Raw genomic sequence first — 18,327 nt, forward strand, 5'->3', positions numbered from 1 at the left:
CAACTTTTTGACCTTGAACTTTAAGTTTGACTTGCATTTGAGAAACTTTAACCTTAGCCGTGAGCTACAGGGGCATTAGTGTTTCACAAACACATCTTGTTTGTTTTCTGTGGTAATCTTAGTGTTTTCATTTAGGTAAAAGAATTTATTATACTCGATACAAAGCAAATTTAGGAGGGTATACAGGAATCACTTTGTCTGTTGAGCTGCTATCATGTCCAGACCATTAATTCCTAATGGAGAAAAAGTGGATGCTCATACTTGACACAAAGATTGCATATGATCCAAGGGTGTGTCATGACCCTCAATCAAAGCCATTTGGGCAGAATCAAGGAGTATCTAATTTTGTGTCTGATCCATAACTTTCTTTGTAGAAGCATTTGTAGTTTATACTTCACCCAGAGATTACTTATGTCATGACTTTGATCCAGTATCAATTACACAAATTCAAGATCAATGGCTTAATAAAATGTATAATTCCTGTGTAGGCCATGCCTTGTAATGGAGAAACAAAAAGATTACCAATCACCTAAAGGTGTACTGTGTCATTTTGCAGAAAAAATTACAGAATTTGTGTCTGGTTCATAAATTTGTAAGAGAAAAACGTTGGATACTTGTACATCAATCAACAATTGCTTACGATCCATTGTCATTTTGGTAAATTTAAGTCGTAAAGGTTAGGTAGAAAAAAATCATTGAATTCTTGTCCACTTCATAACCTTAAGGTATTCCACCCGTAATAGCCTCAGATTTAATGAAACTGAGTACATGATAAAATATGTATATAGTTTCTTTAAGATTTAATTCCCATTTATTACTCTCAGTATGTAAGAGTAAAATTGTTTTAATTTATGACTTTGAACTGTCCTTGAAGAGTTATCTCTCTTTATTTTAATCAATTGAGATCCATTGTAATAAAATTTATCACGTAAAAAAATTGTTTTCAAACATAACCCAGTATTCTGTTCCTAATGATTAAAGACATCTTTCCACCATAACATTTATTGATATTCTTAGTACATGTATTTAAATTTCTATTTTTAAAAATTTGTTTCTCCCTTTAGACCTCAGTGCAATCTTGTTTGATTAATTTCTGCTTAGGTAATTATATTTCTGAAGATATCAGTCCTTTTCTACTCTAAAATGATTAAAATTAATATCAGCATATCTTATATGTGATAGATATTTAAGGATAGAGAATTAGGTACTATTTGGGGTGGAATACTTTAACAGAGAAACTTTGGATCCCTGTTCATTATACAATGTTTGCTAGTGATCCAGTGGGGTTGTCATTATATTGATACAAGGTCATGTGGACAAGTTCAAGGTCATGTACTAACAGAAAAAAATGAATAATTCTTTTCTTGGCCAATATCTTTGTAAAGAACAAACATTAAAAGCCCATAGCAAGGAATTGAAGGTGTACCTTGACTTTATAATGCAATATGAATGATTGGGTAGAGGTGTCTGGCCTTTTGAACTTTGCTGTGTTTTTAGTGCATGGCCCACTGTGGACACACTGTGATAACAGGATCTTGGGACAAGGCTGTACTGGTGTGGGATATCAGGAAAAAAGATGCTGTACAGATGTTACATGGACATAGAGAGGGTAAGAATTAATGTAGAACATGTTGCACAGTATTGAGAAGGTAAGGATGTTGTACAGATGTTACATGGACATAGAGAAGGTAAGGATGCTGTTTAGTTGTTGCATGGCTAAAGAGAAGGTAAGGATTTTGTACAGATTTTATACAGACACAGAGAAGGTAAGGATGCTGTTTAGTTGTTGCATGGCTAAAGAGAAGGTAAGGATTGTGTACAGATTTTATACAGACACAGAGAAGGTAAGGATGCTGTTTAGTTGTTGCATGGCTAAAGAGAAGGTAAGGATGGTGTACAGATTTTATACAGACACAGAGAAGGTAAGGATGCTGTACAGATGTTAGACATAGAGAAGGTAAGGGTGGTGTACAGATGTTACATGGACATAGAGGAGGTAAGGGAAATTTTTGTCTCAGTAATGCAAATTGACCATAACCAAATTAGACAAATAGGAAAGACCATAACATTTATTGTTTTATCATACATTTGTATTAAGTAACTAAAAGTGAGTGTGGCATGCTTTAGGAAACAAACGTATTTGTAATTTCAGGAAATAATATGAATAAAAAATGATAAAGGAATTTTTCAGTAGGTCCCTGAATTCTGAGATTTTGGGAGTTGCTCGTACATTCATTTAATCAAATGCCAACAACTTAGATATGCAATCTACTGATTACACAAAATAGAAGTTAGTGAAATCAAAATAGATGACATTGTACGAAGTTTATGGAAATGTTGGCACTTTATTTTTTGGCAATTTTTTATGACAAGCCAACTTTTGCAGCGTACCAAAATTACCCATTACACAATTACAAGAGGTGTTATCAACAGTGTTACATTACATTATTGGATCCAGATTAATGTAACAGCTTAAAAAGCAGAACTCAAGAAGAATTTTTGGAAAGAGGTGCACTTCAGTTTGATTAAGTCTTTGAATTGGTTCCTTTATCAAGCTGGGCAATCATTACTTTCTTATGTTAAGAATTCATATAGAATAAACAGGCTTTCAATAGTCCCCTCACTGGATGTTTTCTTCTGTTCTGTAGTTGTGACCTGTTGTTACTGCACTGAAGACACAGTAGTTAGTGGTAGTGGAGACTCGGATGTTAGGATTTGGCGGATTCCCTCCGGAGAGTGTCTTCATGTTCTATCTGCCCACCAGGCAGAGGTGGTAAGGAAAGAAGTTTGTAGTATAGAGGGAATAGATTTCACAAATCTAGAATAATTTATGGTCATACGCAACATACATTTCTAAAAGTACTTTAAAATTTACTTTTCCCACTGATAATTTTCCAAGAAATTCTTAATTTGAAGTGATAGTACCATCAGATGTTTTAAGAATCAGCATACATTATCAGGAGTTTGGAACAGATATCAAGTAATGAAAATCCCTTGTCTTTTTTATCCCCCCCCCCCCCCCCCCCCGCAAACGAAGTTTAGGGGGGGTATATTGGAATCAGCTTGTCCGTCTGTCTGTCTGTAGACGAGATTTTGTCCGGACCATTTCTTGGAAACTGTTGCAAGGATTTGTCTGAAAATTTGTATACTTATTCTTTGCCATATGAAGGTGTGCACCTGGTATTTTCATCATGATTGGATAATTTTTTTGCATTTTACAGGTGTTTTTTTTTCATTTTTGTTATGTTGTTTTGTCTGGATCTGTTCCCAGAGACTATTGCATAGATTTGTATGAAAATTTGTACACTTATTATTTACCATATGAAGATGTGCACCTGGTATTTTCAACATTATTTGATAGTTTTTCTGCATTTTACAAGTGGTTTTTTTTTTCATTTTTATTGACTTAGTCATTTCGTGTTCATGTCTAAGGTTTGAGACATAGAATCTAGAACATCTGTACAAAAATTGTGAACTACAGCTTAAAACTACTCATTAGAACTAAAAAAAAATCACAAAGTATTAAAAACAGTTTTTACATTACACAGCAGATAGTGTAAATCCATTTGTCCCTTGGGAGTAATGAGTGGACATGCATCCAGTTAAAGATTAATTATTGAGTTCAGTGTGGGAAGCTGTTAGGGCATCTCTGATCAAGCAGGTCTTATCTATATCTCCTGGGAATTGGGCAGAAAGAAATAAAGATCTCTGTTGTCTAAGTCTCTTAATTGTAATTTATGTCTGTCAAAATACATAGTTACTGGAACCAGCCTTTTATTTCTAAAATGAGTTTGATATAAAGGTATTAAGATCAATTTGATTTTGTATAATTAATTATGATATTTTTTTTCAACAATCAATTTGCAGAGTGTCATGTCTCACAAAGATGACAGATAGTTGCAAACTATATTTTCAATGTAATAAAAAACACTGTAATTACTAGTATTGATGTTTTATTAGGCTGCACCTTAGTTTCATTCATTAAAAAAAATATAATGAGTAATTAAATTTTCACTCTAAATGTTTTAGCAAATTGTGAACACCTCTCACATCTAGAAAACATTAGTGATTTGGTACCTTCTCTGAAAAACCCAGTGGGGGTATTTGTCCCTTTTGGACAGTTCTAGTTTTTTGTTTTTTTTTTTTTGGAGAAAATTAAAAGAAAAGATACTTTCAGCTGCTATTTCCTCAAAATCTGTTTCAGAGGTGTACAATCATAAAATTGCACAAAGGTCCTTAAATTAATGGATTTTTTTAGAATTATAACGGGAATAAGAAAATAAAGTTCAAAACTACATTGTGCATTAGTTACTGTGCCCAAGGTCACCCAAGATAAGATATAAAAATGGAAAATTTTTCTTTTCCTGTACTCCCTTTTCATTCCAAAACATTTAACATTTTTTGTGCTATTATTAATTGTGTAAAACACTAATCACTCGCATAAATATTCATTGAATTTGCAGGGATTTTAAAGTTTATTAAAAGTAATATTTCATCACCACTCTAGGATGGAAATTACTTTACCTCCTGCAATTTTTGCTCATAAAAATTAATTTATTTGAAATTCTAATAAGGTAATCTAAGTATGCTGTTTTAGTTTTGTAAAAAAGAAACAAAGCCATCAAAGACCTGAATTTTGACAGTAAGGTGACCTGAGGTTTAGCAATCAACCATTCAGAGACTTTTTCCAGAGAGGGTCTCAAGTCCAAGATGTTACATCATATAATCTTTATACACATTGTAATACATAAGCAGTCATTATCCAAGATATTACATCATATAATCCATATACACATTGTAATACAGAGGAAGTCAGTATCTCAAATATTACATCCTATATTCCGTATACAAAATGTAATACACAGGAAGTCAGTATCCAAGGTATTACATCATATAGTCCATATACACATTGTAATACACAGGAAGTCATTATCCAAGGTATTACATCATATAATCCGTATACACAATGTAATACACAGGAAGTCAGTATCCAAGGTATTACATCATATAGTCCATATACACATTGTAATACACAGGAAGTCATTATCCAAGGTATTACATCATATAATCCGTATACACAATGTAATACACAGGAAGTCAGTATCCAAGGTATTACATCATATAGTCCATATACACATTGTAATACACAGGAAGTCATTATCCAAGGTATTACATCATATAGTCCATATACACATTGTAATACACAGGAAGTCAGTATCCAAGATATTACATCATATAATCTTTATACACAATATAATACACAGGAAGTCAGTATCCAAGGTATTACATCATATAGTCCATATACACATTGTAATACACAGGAAGTCAGTATCCAAGGTATTACATCATATAGTTCATATACACATTGTAATACACAGGAAGTCAGTATCCAAGGTATTACATCATATAGTCCATATACACATTGTTATACACAGGAAGTCAGTATCCAAGGTATTACATCATATAGTCCATATACACATTGTAATACACAGGAAGTCAGTATCCAAGGTATTACATCATATAGTCCATATACACATTGTAATACACAGGAAGTCAGTATCCAAGATATTTCATCATATAATCTGTATACACATTGTAATACACAGGAAGTCAGTATCCAAGGTATTACATCATATAGTTCATATACACATTGTAATACACAGGAAGTCAGTATCCAAGGTATTACATCATATAGTCCATATACACATTGTAATACACAGGAAGTCAGTATCCAAGATATTTCATCATATAATCTGTATACACATTGTAATACACAGGAAGTCACATCTAACAATAACATTTTATATTACTTTCGGATGCCTCATAATTTTAAATGAAAAACAGAGGGCCATTTTCTGTAGTTATGCAAAAATTCTTTTTTTTTTTTGTATATCTTAGAGCTAGTTACAACAATAAAAATGTTGAGCTCAATTTAAAGCCATTTTCTGTTCATAAATGTTTTGTAACATAGTATCTTTATAAATGTATTATAACATAGTATCCTTATAAATATTTTGTAACATAGTATCTTTATAAATGTTTGTAACACAGTACCCTCTTTTTCAGTATTGTCTGGCCTGTACCACAGATACTATTGTGTCAGGGTCATCTGATAGCACCATCATCATTTGGAATTATACTGGTAAGATGTCATTATATTAATTTTAACAACAACAATATTGGCCTTAAAATTAAGATGTTTTGATATTGGAATATACAAGTAATTTTGAGATATGTCATTTTTTAACATACTGATAGTAATTGTTTAGCGTATTGAAGGAGGTGTTTCACAATTAAACATGATGATATAGAAATTTACTCTTAATAATGGACAAATGTCATTACTTCACATAATGAATGTCACTTTTTAACATAATGATAGTAGTAAAGATGTCATTATTTTACATAATGATGGTAAGGTGTCATTCTTTTACATAATGGTGACAGAATGTCAATATTTTATGTAAAATGGTAAGATGTCATTATTTTACATAATGGTTGATAGGATGTCATTATTTGACATGATAGTATGATGCTATTATTGTACATAATGATAGTAAGATGTCATCATTTCACATAATTATGGCAAGATGTCATTATTTTACATAATGATGGTAAGATGTCATCATTTCACATAATGATGGTAAGATGTCATCATTTCACATGATGATGGTAAGATGTCATTATTTTACATTATGATGGCAAGATGTCATAATTGTACATAATGATGGTATAAATGTCATTATGTTTTATAATGACAGAAGGATGCAATTATTTAACATAATGATGTAAAGATGTCATTATTTTACATAATGATAGTAAGATGTCCATATTTAACATGATGATGGTACTTAAAATGTCTTTGCCATTGTATTCATTAATATGACTGTAAGGCCCCCCCCCCCCCAAAAAAAAAAAAAAAACTTCAGTTTTTCCAAATTCAGTGCTGCAGGCATTTTTGTTTTGTTTTGTTTTTGTTTATTGAATAAGATATTGTCTCTTTTTTCTTGTCACTCAATAAAATGATAAAATCAACTGATTCTTAATTAGGTCTTCCGTTTTCAACGGAAGACCTATAGTGATTCTACTGTTTCTTATTATTATTATTATTTTTATTTTTTTGACCTTTTCAAATCGCGATATCTCAAAAACTACTCATTCATTTTCAGCCAAATTTTCAGGAATGATGTGTTATCTCATGCCATTTTGAAATATTGAAAAAGTTTGGAAAAAGTTATTTCCGGTCGGGAATTATTGCGATTTTTCAATTTTTCCACTAAAAATCTAGTCCATGAATGTTCTCAGAAACTATTAAAGGTAGGAGTCTGAAACTTTCAGGTATGATAGAATTTGGTTTGTAGATGTGTGATGGAAACATTTCGTGTGTCGTCGTCACTTCTGGTCGTCACAGGAAGTGATTTAAAAAGGGTAATTTTTTTTAACTTTTTTGTTTTTCATTATTTTTTTATGATGTTGATAGGCTAAATAAAGAGTCATACAAGAATGCTAAATATGTAGTTTGTTTGAAAATTGATTAATCCATACTCTAAATATTTATCATTTTTAAATTTTAAGCGATGATGTTTGATAGCGTAATAGTTAGCATGTTGAATTTTCATGTGGGCGATCCGGATTCAATCCAAAGAATGTCCGACTTTTTTCTCACTTTTTTATCTTTAAAGGGGGGGGGGGGGGCGCTATGTCGTTCGACGTCAGAGCAGCGGTGTTTGACGGCACAATATCAGCGTGTCTTTTTACTCCCTCATAAAGAGTTTGCAGTTGAATTTTGCACTAATTAAAGTGCATAGATGCACTTGTGATATCACAAAATGAGGAAAACATGTTGGTACAAATGTATATGTAGCTAGATACCTATGCAATTGTATCATAAATTGGAGAGTTGCCGAATTGTATTTTGAAAGTAGAATTTGTTACTTTCTCATCTTGATCGGATAACATATAGCAATTTCAAATGAGAGAAAAATAAACTTCAATGATATTTTTCTTTGATTTTAGTAGGGCAATATTCCTTTATAGATGCAAGTTACTGAACATAATAGGTATCAGATTCCTTGAGCGTCATATGGCGAGACATAATTTGTTGCGAAACATTCCAGTCTTTTCATTAATGTGTTACTAATTGGAATAATCCACTTTGGGGATAAAGAGGAATATAAAATGTGTAAGAAAACATAGCGCTGCATTTATGTAACTTGTCCGTATACGGTATGTTATATGTACAGTGTGATAAATATACATTCTTAGGCTAGAAAATCAGGCTATAGCAACATATCTTTTTAAAAATTTCATTGGAGCTATCACATACACTTATTCAATTGAAGACACATTCCAAAGAAAAGGCGCGAAGATTTACTCGTGACATTTGGCGCGAAATAATTATCTTGACCCGCCTTTCACAAATGGTCTGATGCAGTAGTGTAGAAGTACAGAAAAAGATTACACGGACATGTCTGAATTTGGAATTGCATAGAATAGAAAGTTGAATGCATAAAGAATAAAGGAAGTAAACACAATAGTTTTTTTTTAGTTTTTATCAGTAAAAGATTATTTTCTCTGCTATCAGTTATTGTTAAAACTCAAGTAACAAATCCGATGTAAATCTACTAGTACTTGCACAAAATTTAACTGGCTAGTTTTCATCCTATAATTCCACACTATAACAAAAAAAGATTAACCTGCCTGACACTCGTTACTTCAGGGAATGAGTGCAAGGTAAACATCAGTGATGGCTGGTACATTTCGCTAGTGTAGTGGTTTCAATATTAAAGAACAAGGTTCACTTAGGGCCTTTTTTGGCCCTGTGAATTTCAGAAAAACTGAAACTGCTTGGTTTTAGTTAATGCATTGAATATCATTTAGAACTTTGATGACTGCGTATCTATCAAAAATGACGTAATTTTCTGGCTAGCCAATGCATTATGACGTCATGTTATGCGTAATTTTCCTCATATCGTGAAAAATTCTACAAAACAGTCAATTTTAAAGCGATTTTTCGATATTTAATATAGAGCGTAACCTCTGATCTTAAATATGCAACTATGAAATGATAGAACTATTTCTGAGGATTACAAAACCTGTTTTATTTTTTAGATCAAAGGGTGTGTTCATATTATTTATCTTCTGTGAAAGTACTCAAATATACTTATTTTCATTAAAATTCAAGAACATTGCAATTTCAGGAGCCCTGTTTTCCAAGACCTTGGCTATAAGGAGAAAATTTTTAATAAGAAATGAAAACACTAAGTCTCTACTTTATCTTGTTGTTTAAGGTCAAGACCTAGTAAATGACTTTAGACTGTCTTTTTTGTGCTATGTCCATTATGACGTCATAATCATTTTAAACTCTCTTTTCCCCGTACTTTACGCCTCTAATAGAATTGTGTAGAAAATAAAGTATTTTCATGGAATTCAATTTGAAATCATGTAAAAAGTAATCCCAATACCTATATTTAATTTAACATTATTTTAAAGAAGAGGGTAAGAACATTTATAATATACCCAAGTGTGTATCACTCAATTTTACTGTAGATTTTGTACAATCACATGACAGTGTGATCCGACTTTCCGGATCACCACACTGTGGTTTTCTGAATCCATATCACCCCTCTTTGAAATTGATGACGTTGTACACAGAAACATGACGTTATTTTTTATGCGCATCAAAAAGTTCCTTGACAAAATGCTTTGTTTAATGGAAAAATCTGATATAATAAATCTCAAAAGGTATTTTAAAACTATATTTTGCTAGTTGTAAGGGGGGTATATAATAAATTTATCATTATAACAGTAACTTGATCCGAAGAGCCATATCACGTTTCGTTGACAGGCGCGGATCATCAGATCGTTTGATCTGATGATCCGCGCCTGTCAACTCGACGTGATACGACTCTTCGGATCAAGTTACTGTTATAATAATGTATATATACATTACTGTTTTCTGACAGACTGTAGGCAATCTGGATACATTTCCTTTGTCTGATATGGAAAAAACTCCGATATTCATAACTGATTTTCTCAACATCCCATTGAAAATAACAGTTTAAAATACAATTTTTAGTCTTGTTTACCTACAAATTATGCCCTGAAACACCTTATTTGACCAAGCTAAAGTAATAAAGCATTATTAAAGGAATTTATTTCTCAAGTTTAAGAAATCTGTAGGCACCTTTCATTTACTAGATCTTGACCTTAAAATGGAACATAAAGTGTTAGTATATCTACAGGGCTATTTTATGCATGAAGTGAACCTAGCTCTTTTCAGGCAGCCGATCTTGGTTTAATCCCGACTATATCTGAATTTTTTGCTTAAATTTACGTTTTCATCTTTATCAATGATGTTGAACTTTGTTTTTCTCTTTGTGAATTCTGTGCTCTTTTTATTATTTTTTTTTTATGAATAAAAAATCTTTTTAAAGACCCATGTTAAATTTTTAGGTGTCTTTACAACGAGCAGATATAAATGTAATTTTACGTGCAAAGAATATTACAGTTAAGGATGGTTATTCGGACGGAAGACCTCTCGTTGCTCGCAACGAGTATCTAGTTTTGTATATATTCTTATATTAATTACAATATATACCTAACTATAAATAATGTAATTCCAAACATTTTTATTAAAAGTTAAATCATTTATGTATCTAATAAAAACGTACATGTATATAGAAAGAGGCATAACTCAATTTTCTTTTTAAACTTAAAAAAATAGAAAATCGTTTTATTCCCCTTTTCAAACCATGAATAAAATTGATCAATGCAGCAGTGTTTGAACTGATGCAGCAGTCCCTGAGAAACTAAAGATCAATTTTTTTGGCCTAAGATGCCAATATCAAACATAATGACTGTAAAGTATGGCTATATATGAACATTATGTGTTTAGGTCACCTGAGTCACTCAGGTTTTTTGTCCGTCGTCATGCGTAGTTTGTCATTCATCAGTTGTAAACTTTTAATCATTTTCAGCATCTTCTCTTGAACCACTGAACCAATTTGAACAAATTCTGGCATATACTATCAATGGGTGAAGGGTTACAAAAATTTCATGTAAAGGTTCACTTCTATATAAATAGGGATCTGACCTATAGGGCGGGATTGGTTTTTTCGTTTACAAAAAGCTTGTCGACTTCCATTCAGGTTAATGACTTGAGGCTAAATGCATGTAATAAATTTTTTTCAAACATCTTTATTTCAGTAGTAGAGGTAGGAGGAACCTTTCATAGACATTGACTATGTAGCATGATTATGATGATATTGTCAACACATTCTGAGTTTGTTATCTCGAAATGTTTAATATAATTGATAATTTTCTTCAAGTTCTCATTGTACATAATGGAAACGTCTACAGTCTCAATTCTATTCTTGTTGTGTATTTATCTAACAACACATTTCCATGGATATAATAAAAAACATGCCATTAATGTATGCAAATTAAATAAATGGAATCCAAGGGAGTGCAGTAACTGATATGTAGCCCTACTGTTTCAAAACTATTACTCTCAAGTTAATTCTGAGTTTAGAACATTGACTCATTACAAAAGTACGTGTTTGTTCTACTAAATTAAATATATTAAGCTCAAATAATTCAAGCAATACTTAACATTTTAACCCAGACAAGCACTAGTAGTAAAGACAGAATAAAAGCAATGTGATTAAATTATAAGAAACATATACAATTGAAATCCATCGAAGCTCATTGCAGCCGAGAATACCTGTATCAAGTAGGTCCTATCGAATAACACAGAGTGAGTTATTTTTGTCCTCGAAGAAAGTGTGCTATACTGAGGTACAGTTCCGCTTGACTGTGTTTTAGGTACATTGGAATGTTACAATTTGCTCTCTCTAGTGTTTCTTATATCAAGAATGGACATACATAAAGGATAGATAATAGAAGGAAAATACACAAGCCTATTAAAAAAAATAAAATAGTCTTTGAAAAGGCGAGAATTTAAAACGTTAAAAAATGTGGTACCAGGTGGATTCGAACCCCCGACTTTAAAAAAATATTACCCACGGTGTGAATAGCCAACGCTTATATCAATTGAGCTATTCTGTATGGCAAGCCCTTTTACTATTTATTCGTAAAATAATTTTTTCTTTCAATAAGAGAGATATCTCTTTAGCTTAGAGAGATATCTCTTTAGCTTAGAGAGATATCTCTTTAACTAAAAGAGATATCTCTTTGACTAAGAGAGATATCTTTATAACCTAGAGAGATATCTCTATAAACAAAAGAGATATCTCTTTTTGCAAGAGAGATATCTCTTTTACTTAGAGAGATATCTTTTTAAGCTAGAGAGATATCTCTTAAAGTGAGAGAGATATCTCTTAAAGTTAGAGAGATATCTCTTTAACAACGTTAAAAGAGATATCTTTCTAAGTTAGAGAGATATCTCTTAAGATTTTCAAAAAGAGATATCTTTCTAAGTTAAAGAGATATCTCTCTTAATGAAAGAGATATCTCTTTTCAAGTTATCCTTAAAATGAAATAATTATTCCTCCCTTATAATACGAAAGCGAGGATAGACACCACATTGCAGGAAGTGTAATGTTTGATGATCATATATACGGTAGATCTCTGCTTCTGGAATAGATTCAGCATGCCCAATCCCAGAAAGAAGTATGTAGAAAGAAATGCTAAATCCCTTGTTTGAAACAACAAAAGGATAATGACTACTTTGTTGATAAACATGCTAAGAACTTTATATTCAGGAAAACGAAAGTAGGCTAGCAATAATCTCAACTGCGATGGACCGAATTTTCTCAGCTTTTGAAATAATCAGCTGTTTCTAATTTTAAACCTAGACAACACTGAATTACTTGTAATATTTATTTAAGTTATATTGTAAAATAGGTCAAATTTAAAGACTACTTTAATTAAAGACCTCGTCGAAATCAAGTTGGAGAAATTGGATGGGGGTCTATTCCGTTGCACAGTGAACATTTGCTGAATATTTTTATTGGGCGTAATTAATGTTGTTTTGTGGAAAAAAAGTCAGGATATTTGCTCCCAGCCAACCACCAGCAATTCTACAATTAGCCCCATTAGGTTCTGATACTCATGGTTTAATGCACAGGTGCTTGGGGACAGGACCCCCCCCCCCCCCCCCCCCCCCCCCCGTTGCAACGATTTCAAAAGGCGAAAGGGGGGGGGGGGTAGCAACTTCTCCAAAAAACATTAATGGCTCTCTGAATTATTTTTCATGATTTTTTAAAGCATTTGTTGATGTATAATGCACTATAAAAATTCACAATTGATGCAATAAGCTGTACATGTATATGTATCCAGAGATATATATGTCTCTGGTATCTGATGTATCCTCCACCCCCCACCCCCCCCCCCACCCCCCCCCCACCCACCCCCCGAAAAAATATAAATAACCTCTCTATTTATATCATTGGTATGTTTTATACATAGCTTATTAATGCATTAATTGTGAATTTTTATAGTGCATTATACATCGATCAACATATATGCTTAAAAAAATAAATCAAAAAATAACTCGGGAAGCCCAAAATTTTAGAGGGTTGGGGTGGGTTGTGTTCCTGTTCCCTTGAAGCACCTGTGGTTTTATTATGTACATTTTGTCTCTTGTCTTTTATACAATAAGCTGAACTCTGATTGATTGCAAAGATCAATAATATGTGCTAGTCATTATCCTTCAATAAATCGCACAAAAAATTAACAAATTTAAATAAATTCAGTTTAACTAAAATTAGATCTTTATTCCGCTCCAACAAGATTGCTACACATTGCGATCTAGTTGGGTCTAATTTTAATTTTTTCTGCTCTCACTAAAGGAAAGGGATCTAGACATTCTTTGATTTTGATGCAAATTCTATTGTATGAAATGGAAATAAAAATTATAAAAATGGATTGCCAAGTCATAATTGCAACACTTTTTTATGGAAAATCTATAGCTTGAACTTGTTTTTTTTTTTTTTTAGAAGTTTGAAAATTTGCCTTAGCAGAATAGAAATATTTTCCTTGTCATCTGAAATGTAGGAGAATATAGGTACCCCTTAATCTTCAGAATTTTTATGCCCCCACCATAAAATGGTCGGGGGGGGGAGGGGGGGGGATATAGTGTTACCCTGTTCCGTCATTCTGTCATCATCTCGGCAACAGTTGTACACATTCAACTCAAATTTGATATATGGATACGTCATAGGAATGTGCAGGTCAAGTTTGAATTTGGTCATGGTATTGACAGTTATCCCCCTTGAACTTGGAAAAGATTTAAAATTTCTCAATTTCTAATCATTATCTTGGCTACAAATGTGCAATTTACAATTTGCAATTTGAAATTTTGGCTGTCTGCGGGGGCATTTGTGGTGTTACCATACACATCTAGTTTGTAAAGTAAAATCCTTGCCCTTTGGTCTTTGTTTTCATTTCCCAGCAAAATTAATCTATCATGGTACATGTACATTCTCTGACAATTCCTTGGAATTTTTTTTTTATATTTTTGAAATCAAATATTTCTGAAATTAAGCAAAGTTTACAGTTCAGTGCAGTCATTTAGGGTACATACCAGTAATATTCCAAATCACTTTTCATTTAATTTTATTTAAATTCAAAAGATGTAAATAATTTTATGTCAGAAATTGGCTGTTTGGTATTGACAAGAAGCAGTTTCAGTGACTAGGCACAATTCATTGAGTATACCTTCCATAAAGTAACCATGACTGGGAGATTTTTTTTTTATCTCTGATATAGTGTAAAACAGGTCACTTCAAATAATTTGTGTGTTGCAGGTTGAGACATCTGAGTTGTGTCCCCTTCTTTGTCATAATGCCAGCTAGTGTAAAGCTGAGATTGATCAATGTACTCTAAGCTAACTTAGGACTGTGCTCTAGACCTGGTGTATTCCTAAGGGAACAGAGAGCCAACAGGTATTTATTCTTACTGTTTGCATGACTAAATATTAATAAAATATATTAATCATATCTTAATGAATTCCATCTGTTCAACAATCTTTGATTTACCTCATTACTTAAAAAAAAATGTTACACAGAGGAATTGTCCATTACAGAAAGACAACTATAGTTGTAAGGGTCCAATCACTATGAATAGATTTCATTGAACATTTATATGGGAATGGGATATAACTCAGTCAACAATATTAGTTTTCTTTATAATATCCTTAAGCTTTCAAATTTTATACATGTTTGGCCACAGAAGGAAGACACATGTAGTTTACGAGATCACACAAAATAAGTTTGTTTGTTTGTAGACCATTCTGCGTCATCACATTTATGGTGATGTGTTAAATACACATAAATAAAAACATGTATAACTTTAATTCACTCTGTCTTACAAATTAAAACCCTTCAATATTATATACAGAAGTAGTTGATGAAAGGTTGACACCTACATACACTGTAAATGAACTTAAAATTTAAGAAATACCAGGTACAAGTTCTAAGATTGAATTGTGTGTCTTTCAAGCTTGTTTACTTCCATTATGAATTAATAATTAAACCCTTAGTTTGGCCCTCTCTCACTTTCATATTTTTAGCTCACCTGAGCCGAAGGTTCAAGTGAGCTTTTCTGATCACATTTTGTCTGTAGTCCGTCTGTCTGTAAACTTTTCACATTTTCGACTTCTTCTCCAGAACCACTGGGCCAATTTCAACCAAACTTGCTACAAAGTATCCTTGGGTAAAGGGGATTCAAATTTTTTCAAATAAAGGGCCACGCCTTCTTCCAAGGGGAGATAATTATGAATTTGTGAAAAATTAATTACATCATTAAAAAATCTTCTTCTCATGAACCACTGTGCTTGAAAATATGAAACTTATGTGGAAGCATCCTCAGATAGTGTACATTTGTTCAAATCATGACCCCCGGGGGTTGGGTGGGGCCGCAATGGGCAATCAAAGTTTTACATAGGAATATATAGGAAAAATCTTTAAAAATCTTCTTCTCAAGAACAGCAAAGCCATGATTGGTCATATTTACATGGAAGCATCCTCAGATAGTGTACATTCAAGTTTGTTCAAATCTTGACCCCTGGGGTTGGGTGGGGACACAATGGGCGATCAAAGTTTTACATAGCAATACATAATAAATGTCTTTAAAAAAAAAAACTACTTCTTAAGAACAGCAAAGCCATGATTGGTCATATTTATATGGAAGCATTCTTAGATTAGTGTAGAATCAAGTTTGTTCAAACATGACCCCTGGGGGGTCAGGTGTGGCCACAATGGGTGATCAAAGTTTTACATAGGAATATGTAGGAAAAATCTTTAAAAATCTTCTACTCAAGAACAGCAAAGCCATGATTGGTCATATTTAAATGGAAGCATACTCAGGTAATGTAGATTCAAATTTGTTCAATTCATAACCCCCCCCCCCCCCCCCCAACCACTTTTATATTTAAACTTTTCAACCTTTCAAGACTAAACTGATTTCTGCTTTTTCCTAGCCATAGTGCTCAGGTGAGCGATGTGACCCCTGGGCCTCTTGTTTTTAATTTTATATTATCTATTCCTTTATTTGCTTGACATTGAATGATCAGTTACATTACTACATTTTGTTATATTTATTTTTGAAATAATAATTTCACAGGTGAATCACAAGAAGCAACTACCTAAACAAAGTTGAAAATCTGAGGGTGTCCTACCAAACCTATCCTGTCCTGTTTGAAGAATTCCAGGCCAAGAAAAGTGATGCACAGACTTCTACACTCTCTGCACATTTACTTGTTTTTAAATGTCTAAAATTGTTTGAAAAAGTTTAATTACTTTCTGGTACCGTGTATATGCATGTATCCACATTTCAACAATGACAAAGCAATTTATTCCCAAGTCAATAAAACAATGTATCAGCTAGTGTTTTTAATATCTTTATTTGAATTCAAGATAAAAAGGTTATTACATGTACATACCAATACTTGTTTTTTGTGTACTGGTAATACATGCTATGAAAAATTGTAATATAAAGTATAGTCGCCCTGATGCTTATACTTATGTGACTTTTTTTATTTAAGAGGTCTTCCCAAGTTAAAGTGACACTGTGACGGACAAACGGGAAAATTGACAACAGTAGAATTTTTGCATGACACATGCAAATTTTGTTCAGTTCTTGAAGATATTAGGTTTCAGAAAATTACAGGTTTCAGAACCTAAAAAATCTAATTTAATGGAGAAAAATAAGAGTAAAAAAAATCTTGGTATAACCCATCACAAAAATATTGCTTCATGTCTTCCTCTTTATTGTACGCATGCGCTGAAAAGTTGAAGAATTTACCATGGTTTCAATTCCATAGATATAAATGTCGGATGACTGAGAATTTTGAAACAATCTTCAAAAAAGATGATCATAACTTATTCCTTACTTCTGCTTGCCCGAATTCAATGTTGTTTACAAGTTTCACGCTAAAAATAAAGGACGCGTGACCTTGACATTGTTGACATTGACGATAAAAACAAAGCAATAGATACAACATTTGTTTTTCCGGCACTTATATTTTGCAGTTTTTTTTCTTGCTTTACAGTGCAGTTGAGTTGTCAAAACTTTGCTATATTCATATTTCACAGAAATCTTTTGTTTTGTGATACAATTTTCTTAAAAGAAACACATGGTTTTGACTCATTATGCAACTTTAAGTCAGTAAAATCTAAATCTGCAAAAATTCTATCATTAAGGATTCAAAAATACCTTCCAGTTATGGCTGAATTGTCATAATCTACCTGCATGTATACTATTATTGAACTATGCCTATATAATTCAATAACTGTGAACAAACTCCAACATTATACCCCCTATACATTTTTTTTTTCTGAAAATGCCAATATCAATTTTCTAAATGTGACCTTGAACTTGCCAAAATGATACTGGTTAAGAAAGAAAAGATGCATCTTCTATTCATCATAAATCTTTAAATAAAAGGGAGATATTTACTGTTTCTCCATTAAGACATTATGGACCTGACATGAGCAATTTTTTTTGCCAATGACCTTGAACTTGCCACAATATCATGGGTAAAGGTTATGATGTACTTTCAGCTTACAAATAATCTTTGAAGTTTCCAGTTTCAATACTTATCCATGAGGGAGTAATGAAATGAAAACAAATTTCACACATTTACTGCCAGTAATCTTGACATTGGATAAGGTCATGAAACACCATTTAGTCATAAGCAATCTTTGTGTCAAGTATCATTTGCAAATTATGCATTTGACAAAGGTAATACACTTTTTCTGCCAGTTACCTTGAACTTGCTTAAAAATGACCTTGATTTAAGATTAGTCATAACCGCAGGTCATGCTCAATATTTGCGATAAGTATGAGCCTCTAAATGTTCTC

At 32.4% G+C, this 18,327-nt stretch overlaps 1 protein-coding gene across 1 annotated transcript in view; it reads left to right on the plus strand.

Annotated features, from left to right (window-relative positions):
• The window catches only part of LOC133181835 (F-box/WD repeat-containing protein 7-like), a 46,185-nt gene that overhangs the window by 14,338 nt on the left and 13,520 nt on the right, over positions 1-18,327 (plus strand). The window contains exons 7-9 of the mRNA XM_061316460.1: positions 1,498-1,609; positions 2,649-2,773; positions 6,067-6,142. Of these exons, the coding sequence (XP_061172444.1) occupies positions 1,498-1,609; positions 2,649-2,773; positions 6,067-6,142 (313 nt within the window). The remainder of the gene's footprint in view (positions 1-1,497; positions 1,610-2,648; positions 2,774-6,066; positions 6,143-18,327) is intronic.

Source organism: Saccostrea echinata, unplaced genomic scaffold (genome assembly GCF_033153115.1).
Source record: "Saccostrea echinata isolate AGI-Se365-2 ecotype Australia unplaced genomic scaffold, CSIRO_AGI_Sech_v1 ptg000009l, whole genome shotgun sequence".
In the NCBI taxonomy this organism is placed as follows: domain Eukaryota; kingdom Metazoa; phylum Mollusca; class Bivalvia; order Ostreida; family Ostreidae; genus Saccostrea; species Saccostrea echinata.